General features: G+C 49.2%; 1 protein-coding gene across 1 annotated transcript; it reads left to right on the plus strand.

The window, feature by feature from the left end:
- Window positions 1-851: 851 nt before the first annotated feature.
- aars2 (alanyl-tRNA synthetase 2, mitochondrial (putative)) lies at window positions 852-9,989 on the plus strand. The gene is made up of 22 exons (XM_079729796.1): window positions 852-1,159; window positions 1,664-1,852; window positions 2,335-2,480; window positions 2,598-2,789; window positions 3,060-3,204; window positions 3,573-3,718; window positions 3,838-3,946; window positions 4,051-4,089; window positions 4,244-4,364; window positions 4,875-5,002; window positions 5,288-5,426; window positions 6,132-6,301; window positions 6,507-6,620; window positions 6,972-7,112; window positions 7,201-7,338; window positions 7,615-7,718; window positions 7,791-7,899; window positions 8,201-8,344; window positions 8,717-8,827; window positions 9,106-9,189; window positions 9,378-9,491; window positions 9,773-9,989. Exons 1-22 carry the CDS (start codon window positions 962-964, stop codon window positions 9,947-9,949), a joined length of 2,958 nt encoding a protein of 985 aa, XP_079585922.1. The 5' UTR covers window positions 852-961; the 3' UTR covers window positions 9,950-9,989.
- The last annotated feature ends 32 nt before the right edge of the window (window positions 9,990-10,021 follow it).

Below are 10,021 nucleotides of genomic sequence, written 5' to 3' on the forward strand. Positions count from 1 at the left end.
CATGCATTGAGAACCACTGATGCATGGTCAGAGGTATGTGTTTTTTGTGTATGGCAGTGGGCCAAACAAAAATTGGCGTGTATATGGCAAAATTTTGGTTGGCCCGACAAAATCTCACTCCAAGGCTTTTTGAAAAGTTGGCAGCCCTGTAACTGTAATGTTCTGTGTTTTTGGGTCCACCTTGTGGACCTGCCTGGGTCTGTCTGATGAAGTAGTAAACCAAATACAGTATATGTAATATGTGTATATATATATATATATATATATATATATATATATATATATATATATATATATATATATATATATATATACAGGGTGCGATTTGTGAAAAAACCAGAGGGGGGGATAATTTTGAGAAAAATTTTAAAATGTTTCAAAATGAAGACGGACCCTCTGTATTTTGGTTGTTAATTATTACGATGTAATGGTGAAAATACTTTGGGTGGGGGGGATAATTTTTATCCCCACCGAGGATAAAAATAATTCAGCAGAGGGTAGGACGTGTAAACCAGAGGGGGGGATAATCCCCACCATCCCCACCGGCAAATCGCACCCTGTATGTATATATATATATATATATATTTTAGGAAGTGTATATATGCGTTGTAGAGTGTGAATATTTAGTTTGCAAGGTTAATACTGTTCATTACGCAATTGATAACTCCACAGACCGACTGCAAAACCTTTGAAGGAAAGAGGTTGAGATGAAAGATGGGTCACCATTATATGTATGTAATAATACAGGTTGGCCTGAAGAGTGCAGCAGCAACCGAGCTACTGGTTTAGAGGCTGCCCGGGGCTTCTGAAGAAGAAGCACCATGGCGTAAACATGCCCGGTGTCAGATTATTAAACTGAAATAAGTAAATAACCTGAACTAAATCTTACATGGACATGACAGACTGTCCGTACAGCTGAAATCCCCGCTGCTGTTTATTCGCTTCATTGGGAGACAGAAAGATGAATGTTTTAGTGCGTATGAAAGGTCTGGGAGGACATCTAAGGAGGTCATACTCAACCAAGTTCTCCTCTAAATATGTTCGCCAGACATTTATAGATTTTTTTGAACAGAAACACCAACATCTGTATGTCCCCTCGTCCCCTGTCCGACCGCGGGGGGACCCCAGCCTCCTGTTCGTTAACGCCGGGATGAACCAGGTGAGCTTCTCAAGTGTCGACCGAGCCTGGTGCTGTCATCCTGCCTGGAAGGACAGTGTTGTAATGCATATTATGAATGGAGAAGTAAAGAGTTAAGTGATAGTTGAAGTCTAAACAAGTAATTTGAGAATGCCACTATTAGTTGATAATTCAAGTGGTCCATTGATTAATCAAATGTTGATAATACATAATAATCAGTGAGGTAATTTATTAATTTAAGTACTCATGCAAAACATTTTCCGCCTAATGATTCAATGATTCAAATATTTGGTTCATGGATGGTTCATGGATGGATTATTATTAAATTAATACCAATAATTCTTGGCTGCTTGTCAAATAAAGGCAGCACGATTAAGACATCACTTTAACTTGTGATGGGTATTTGGTATTAGCTATGACATTGTATTGACAAATATTGAATCGATTGATCAGAAAAAAGGAGTTTATACAAAATATTTTTGGTTGCAACTTGCAGCCTTGTTGTAATCTGACTGTGCGGTTTAGTTCAAGCCTATCCTGCTGGGGACCGTGGACCCTCGCAGTGAGATGGCCAGCTACCAGCGGGTGGTCAACAGTCAGAAGTGTGTCCGGGCCGGCGGGAAGCACAACGACCTGGACGACGTGGGGCGGGACATCTACCACCACACCTTCTTCGAGATGATGGGGAGCTGGTCCTTCGGCGACTACTTCAAGGTGCGACCCTAGCTAACAAACTATAAGGATACACGTTGGTCTGTAGAAGGCAGCACCAACCCGGATACTTGAGCATAGGCCACCCTGGGCTTCTGAAGAAGAAGCACCATGGCGTAAACATGCCCGGTGTCATATTAAGAAACTACTCTAAGTAAATAACCTGAACTAAATCTTAACAGGACATGACAGACTGTCATGCACTCTGCTTCCAGTTTTGTGTTGGTCATACTTTAAATTATTTATTGCTTGTTTAGTGAATAATACAGAACATAAGGAACTTTAAAAAGAAAAATCGCATCCTTAATCGCAATCGCAAAATGGGTCGAAATAATCACAATTCGATTATTTCCCCAGCCCTAATGAGTAGTGGGGCCTTCAAGGAGAAAGGCTGGCAGCACTGCTGCAGGCAAACCTTTGAAACGCAGCCGGACCTCTCAACGTAACCCTCCACAGCTAGAAGTGATGTCACATCCTGTGTGCAGGAGGAAGCATGTGCCATGGCCTGGAGTCTGCTCACCGAGCATTATGGTATGTCTCCAGACCGCCTCTACGTCTCCTACTTCTCTGGAGACGCAGCGAGTGGACTGCCTGCGGACGAAGAGACACGACACATCTGGCTGGACATTGGGTTAGCATAGAACATATTACATAACAAAGAACACGTCATTAATAATATATTCTATATTATATATACACATTACATGACGTGTGTATGAGGTATAGTAATGTTTGTGTGTGTGTGCAGGGTCCCCAAGGATCGCGTTCTCCCGTTCGGTCTGCATGAGAACTTCTGGGAAATGGGGGACACGGGCCCCTGCGGTCCCTGCTCAGAGATCCACTACGACCACCTGGGGGGCCGAGACGCCGGCCCCCTGGTCAACAAAGACAGCCCCGAGGTGGTGGAGCTCTGGAACCTGGTGTTCATGCAGTACAACAGGTAGAACCACATAGAACCCGGTCTCCATGAAGTACAACAGGTAGAACCACATAGAACCCGGTCTCCATGCAGTGCAACAGGTAGAACTAGAACACACAGAATGGATAACTCAGGGAAGCATCTAATCATTTAAAAGTCAAACGTAAACTAAAAGTACAAATGGTTATAGAATACACAGCCAGAGCAGACAAACGTATTGGTGAAACGGTCCCTGAGAGCACACCGAGTCCATGTTGAGGTGACGGTCTCCTTGTGTGGCGCCCCTGGCAGGGAGGCGGACGGCAGCTTGCGGCCCCTCCCCCAGCAGAGCGTGGACACTGGCCTGGGTCTGGAGCGCCTGCTGGCCGTGCTGCAGGACAAGCGCTCCAACTACGACACCGACCTCTTCAGCCCTCTGCTGGACCACATCCACCAGGTCAGACATCCCCTGTTACCATGGTGACCACATCATCCACCGGGTCAGACATCCCCTGTTGCCATGGTGACCACATCATCCACCAGCTCAGACATCCCATTACCATGCTGACCACATCATCCACTAGCTCAGACATCCTGTTACAATGGTGACCACATCATACACCAGTTCAGACATCCCCTGTTACCATGGTGACCATATCATCGACCAGCTCAGACATCACTTGTTACCATGGTGACCTGTAGCCTTGTAGTTTCCTAGCACTGCTCTGCAATCAACCTAACTCATGGACTGGTTCCCTGATGGTGCTCTGATGGTGCTCTGGTTAAGGAGGACCACACGCTGAGTTAGAATGTGTGTGTGGGCAGGTGTCACGCTGCGGGCCATACGGAGGCCGCGTGGCCCCGGGGTTGGAGGGCCGCGTGGACATGGCGTACCGCGTGGTCGCCGACCACGTCCGCACCCTCGCCGTGTGCATCGCCGACGGAGTCTCCCCCGGCATGTCGGGACCCGAGTGAGTCCCTCCTCCAGCTCAAGTTTACACTGGAGACTCAAAGCCTGGTTCACTGAAGAGGCGGCTTCAACTGTGTGTGTGTGTGTGTGTGTGTGTGTGTGTGTGTGTGTGTGTGTCAGGCTTGTTTTGAGGAGGATTCTGAGGAGAGCGGTCCGGTTCTCCACCGAGGTCCTTCAGGCCCCCCAGGGAGCTCTTGGGAGCCTGGTGCCCACCGTGGTCCAGGTGCTGGTGAGTCTGTCTATCTGTCTGCCTGTCTGTCTGTCTGTCTGTCTGCCTGCCTGCCTGCCTGTCTGTCTGTCACGCTCCCTTATTTGTTGGTTATGTGTTGTCAGGGTGATGCCTACCCAGAGCTTCACAGACACCAGGAACAGGTAACAAACTACAATTCTGTACAGTATACAGTATATACACATACATACTGTGTGTGTGTATATATGTATGTATGTATAAATTACACCCACAGCGATATTAAAAACGTATGGCTGTATATTCTGCGATATGACAGTCGATGTAATGTGCTCCTAGATCGTGTCAGTCATTGACGATAATGAGGACCAGTTCTTGAGCTCTCTGCAGCAGGGAGTCAGGATCATCAACAAGACCGCACCGTTACCTAGCAACAACAACAGCCAACCCCTGTTTCCAGGTGAGTTATCAAACCGTTCCCTAGCAGTCACCTTGACAGTATTACAAGAACCAGTCACCCAGAGCTAGACAGTATAGAACCCAGTCAGAGGCAGTATTACCAGAACCAGTCACTCAGACCTAGACATTATTACCAGAGTCACCCAGTCCTCGACAGGATTAATATAACCAGTCATCCAGAATTAGACAGTATTAATAGAACCATGGCATCTAGACCTAGACAGGAATAATAGAACCAGTCATCCAGACCTTGACAGTATTAATACGACCAGTCACTCAGACCTAGACAGTATTAATACAACCAGCTATCCAGACCTAGACAGTATTAATAGAACCAGTCACCCAGACCTAGACAGTATTAATACGACCAGCTATCCAGACCTAGACAGTATTAATAGAACCAGTCACCCAGACCTAGACAGTATTAATACGACCAGCTATCCAGACCTAGACAGTATTAATAGAACCAGTCATCCAGAGCCAGGCAGCTCTAACCTCCCTCTGATGGCAGCCCCGGTGGCCTGGTCTCTGCATAGGAACCTGGGCTTCCCCCTGGACCTGCTGCAGATGCTCCTGGAGGAGAGAGGGCTGCAGGTGGACCAGGTTCTGCTGGACCAGCTGCTGGCCACAAACCAGAAGGTGATCCACTGACCCACCTCTTTATAATGGGGTGACTGTGAGTAAGACTGAGCAAAGTCAAATCCCATTCTTCATGCCCAGACCCTTTTATTGTCTGATCATCGAATCATATAGGATATATTTCTTTATATTATAAATAATCATTGGCTTATCACTGTGGTTTCCCAGACTACTTAATGTCTTTCTATCGAAGATTTGAATCGTTGAAGATTCAAGTTCACCCCTACTTTATAATAATGATGATGGGTGGTGACTCTCTCACTCTCTACCACGCACTCTCTCTAGCGTGGCTCAGAACCAGCCGTGGCGTCAGAGAGTGAGACCCATCTGGACGTCCACACCCTGGCGTCCCTCAAGCAGCAGGGAATCGAACACACGGACCAGAGCCCAAAGTACCAGTACAACCTGCACAACGGACGATATGGTACCAGAACCATTATTCAACCAGTCCACCTAGTACCAAAACCATTATTCAACCAGTCCACCTAGTACCAGAACCATTATTCAACCAGTCCACCTAGTACCAGAACCATAGTTCTGAACCATTGTTCAACCAGACCTAGTACCAGAACCATAGCACTGAACCATTGTTCAACCAGACCTAGTACCAGAACCATAGTTCTGAACCATTGTTCAACCAGACCTAGTACCAGAACCATAGCACTGAACCATTGTTCAACCAGACCTAGTAGCAGAACCATAGCACTGAACCATTGTTCAACCTTTGTCTTAGTTTTTTTTTGCATTTTTATGCTTTATGATTGAGTGAGATAGACAGGAATGTATGGGAGATAGAGGGGAGGAGATTCAGCAAAGGACCACTGAACCTTTGTTTAACCAGACATCCTAGTACCAGCACCATAGTACAGAACCAGAACCATTCTCTGTTCAAACGTAGGTCAGCCGAAAACTAAGGCGTTGGCTTGAGTCCGAGCGGACTGCAAGTGTGAATTTTAGAACAGAGGAGGCTCATATCCATGATCTTATGTGGTTTGTTTATTTCTACCAAATTAAAGATATGATAGCAGTAACAATAAGTACATACTGTACATCTATACTGCTACTACTGGATGTAATGCAGTAATACTCACTATGTACTTTTCTTTTTAACCTGGCTCTGTGCTGTTAGTTTTCCCAGAATGCACTGCGACGGTGAAGGCGCTGTTCATTGGTCAGCAGCAGGTGTGCGAGGCGGGGGCTGGGCAGCGCTGCCTCGTCCTGTTGGACCGGACCAGTTTCTACGCCGAGCAGGGGGGACAATCACATGACCAGGGCTACCTCTCCAGGCACGACTCACCGGTCAGTACAGCCCACTGTACGCCTAGCAACCGTAACCTAACAAACTATCCGCAACCCAGCACAACTGACCAGTCAGAACAGCCTGCCATAACCCTAGCAACCGTAACCTAGCAAACAAGCCGCAACCTATACGCTATAGCCGCTGTGATGTGTGAGCTGTTATACACAACAGTCACTGTGATTCTGATTGGCCGTCTCTCCGCAGGATGTGCTGTACCCGGTAGAGGAAGTGGCCGTGGCTGGAGGCTATGTTCTCCACCTGGTTTCAGCTGCATACGCACTGAAGGTTGGAGACCTGCTCCACCTCCACCTGGACCAGGTAGGAGAGGTTCACACACTATAGAGTACCTTCCAATTTATAGAAAGACACCATCACCACCCTAGAACTACAAGTTACATTACCCTAGAACTACAAGTTACATTACCCTAGAACTACAAGTTACTGCACCCTAGAAGTAAAAGTAGGACCGCCCTAGAACTTCAACTTATCCCACCCTAGAACAATAAGTAGCACCATCTTAAAACGACAGGTTACACCGAACTACAACTATAAGTTACACGACCCAATAGCTACAAGTAACACTGCCCGACATTTCCATCGCCCTATAACTAGAAATTTCACCAATCCATAGCTTCAAGTCCCATCCCATCCCCCTCTGCCCTGCTCCAGGCCCAGAGGCTGTCCTGCATGGCGAAGCACACGGCGACCCACCTCCTCAGCTGGGCCCTGCGCTCCGTCCTGGGGCCCCACACGCAGCAGAGGGGCTCCCACGTGGGCCCCAAGCGCCTGCGCTTCGACTTCAGCATCAAGGTGAAGTGAGGAGCCCAAACAGTGCCGGGGGGGGGTGTGCCCCAGCAGGCTGGGAGGGCTGGCTAACGCAGGAGCCTGTGTGTTGCAGGGTTCCCTGAGCACCACTCAGCTGCAGGAGGTGCAGCGGATGGTGGAGGAGGTGATTGTGGCCGACCAGGAGGTCTATTCTCAAGAGGTTCCCCTGAGGAACGCCAGGACCATCCCTGGCCTCCGGACCGTGGACGAGGTTGGAGTTCACCTAGCGTCTGGATGTGATTGGGTGTGGTCTGTGAAGGGGGGCTGTCTGTTTTTGAGGGCATGTCGTCTGGATGTGAGGGGGTGTGGTCTGTGTTTGAGGGGGTGTGTTCTGGATGTTAGGGGGTGTGGTCTGGATGTGAGGGGGTGTGGTTTGGATGTGAGGGGGTGTGGTCTGTATTTGAGGGGGTGTGGTCTGTGTTGGTGGGGGGGGGGTGGTCTATGCGAGGGTGTTCTGTGTGATTAAGGAGGTGGTCTGTGTATCCAGGTGTATCCCGACCCAGTGCGGGTGGTGTCGGTCGGGGTGCCGGTCACAGAGCTTTTGGACGGCCACACAGAAGGACACCACTCTGTGGAGTTATGCTGTGGAACGTGAGTCTCATCACCATGATAACTGAGCCGATGATGGAGAGTATACCAGTAGTTGATTGTGACCTTCTGTAGACACCTGCTGCGGACCGGGACGATCGAGGACCTGGTTGTGGTCTCAGAGCGCCAGATGATGAAGGGTGTCAGTAGAGTCGTGGCACTTACCGGGGAACCAGCCAAACAGGTACTGTCCCTTTAAGAAACTAAACTGGTACTGTACCTTTAAGGAACTAAACAGATGTACTGTACCTTTTAAAAGCCAAACAAGTACTGAAACTTTGGGCCGAGAGCCCATCATCTTTTAGGTGGTGTGCCTGGCTGGTGCGGGTTGTAATTGTTATGGATGGAAACGAGCCCGAGTTGAGATAAATAAAGCGGCCAACTGCCTGGTTGTTAGGCGGTTCAGGTTCCTTGGTTGTTAGGAGGTACATGTTCTGATTGGGTACTTCCTGTGGTACTTCCTGTTTACTTCCTATGTTCTCCAGGCCCGGGACGCTGGCCAGGTCCTGGCTCAGGCTGTAGCATCCCTCGTCACCAGGACGGCCTCCTTCTCCTCCTCTTCCTCCTCTTCCTCTTCCCGTCACAATGACGCCCAGCGCCTCGCCAAGGAGGTCGGACTACTGACCGACGTACGACATCACTTCCTATCTAGCCCTACCTATCTACCCCTACCAGTCTAACCACTACCTGTCTGTCTAACCACTATCTCTGTCTGTCCAGCCCTACCTGATTAACCCATACCTGTCTAAACCTTACCTGTCCAGCTCTACCTGTCTGTCTTTTCCCCGTCTAATCCCTACCTCTCTAACCAATACCTGTCAGTCTCAACACTACTTGTCTGTCTAACTACTATCTGTCCAACCCAACCTGTCTCTCTCCTTCCTGTCAAAACAAGTTTAACCCAATTTCTCTAGTCTTACCTGATTAACCCGTATCTGTCTAACCTCTACCTGAATAACCCATACCTGTCTATCCACCCCCTGTCTAATTCTACCTCCCAGGCTGTGGACTCCACCCCTGTCCCCCAGTGGCAGAGGAGGGAACTGCAGGCTCAACTCCGCAGCCTCCAGAGGACCACCAACACAGCCCTCAGGAAGGTGGAGAGCCAAGAGGTGAGTGTTCCGGTGGAGCTCCGCACTGGGCCTCCCGGTGGAGCTCCGCACTGGGCCTCCCCGTGGAGCGCAACACTTGGCCTCCTGGTGGAGCTCCACACTGGGCCTCCCGGTGGAGCGCAACACTGGGCCTCTTGTTGGAGCTCCCCACTGGGCCTCCCGGTGGAGCTCCACACTGGGCCTCCCGGTGGAGCTCCACTGTGGGCCTCCTGGTAGATTGGTGTTGGAGGGGGAGGTGACGGAGGTGTTGGTGGTTCTAAGTGTTGCTTGCTGTCCAGGCAGCAGTGCGGGCCGAGGAGCTGCTGCAGCAGAAGGGGGAGCAGACGGTGCTGGTGGAGCGCGTAGAGGCTGACAGTCTGTCTGTGAGTAGCGTCACTACCCTCACACTCCCCTCTTGACCCTCACACCTATAAAGACCGTGCAACAGGTCAGGTAGTCTGAGTAGGCAGCGGTAGTACTAGGATTATATTCTGTGTGTTGTAGGTGCTGACGAGGTCAGTTAGTCTATGTAGGCAGTGGTAGTACTAGGATTATATTCTGTGTGTTGTAGGTGCTGATGAAGACGGTGAACCAGGTGAGCTCCAGGCGTCCTGACAGTCTGGTCATGCTGCTGTCCCACCAGCCGAGCTCTGGGAAGGTCCTGTGTGCCTGTCAGGTTCCCAAGGTGAGCAACCACGTGATCCATATCACCAGTTATCATATAAATCATAAATGTATAAACTATATCAGTAACCCTTGTGTATAATAAAGAAAAACTATATATTAATACTTTGCGATGCATGGGTCACACAACGAAGTGTATCACAATACATGTCACAATACGATACATGTTAGGTTTCGATGCGTATTGCAATATATTAGTCACGCTACAATGCGTATCACGATAAACGTGTCAGGTTATATTCCTGTCGTTAGTATCGATTGAAAAGGCTTTTATTGTGACAGGGCAACTTGGCGGTGGCAGCGTGTGATTGGGCCGCGGCCGTGTGCTCACACCTTGGGGGCTCCTCCGGGGGGTCGCAGCAGGTCGCCAAGGGAACGGGAACCAGCGGTGACATCACAGAGGTGCTGAGGTTGGCGGAGGAGTACGCACACTGTAGCGCTCCACCCAAAGACTCTTAACCAAGCTCCAACTAAGCGCACTTCCACCTGAAGACTCTTAACACAGCTCCACCTGAACATACCACCTGAAGA

This window comes from Pollachius pollachius (assembly GCF_949987615.1).
Source record: "Pollachius pollachius genome assembly, chromosome: 2".
Taxonomy (NCBI): Eukaryota; Metazoa; Chordata; class Actinopteri; order Gadiformes; family Gadidae; genus Pollachius; species Pollachius pollachius.

Bases quoted from the DNA above. Each gene is read 5' to 3' on its own strand.
- aars2 (XM_079729796.1), top strand. From the start codon at position 962: ATGAATGTTTTAGTGCGTATGAAAGGTCTGGGAGGACATCTAAGGAGG. The intron at 8,828-9,105 runs GTGAGTGTTCCG...CTTGCTGTCCAG, and splicing joins GGAAGGTGGAGAGCCAAGAG to GCAGCAGTGCGGGCCGAGGA. The intron at 9,492-9,772 runs GTGAGCAACCAC...TTATTGTGACAG, and splicing joins GTGCCTGTCAGGTTCCCAAG to GGCAACTTGGCGGTGGCAGC.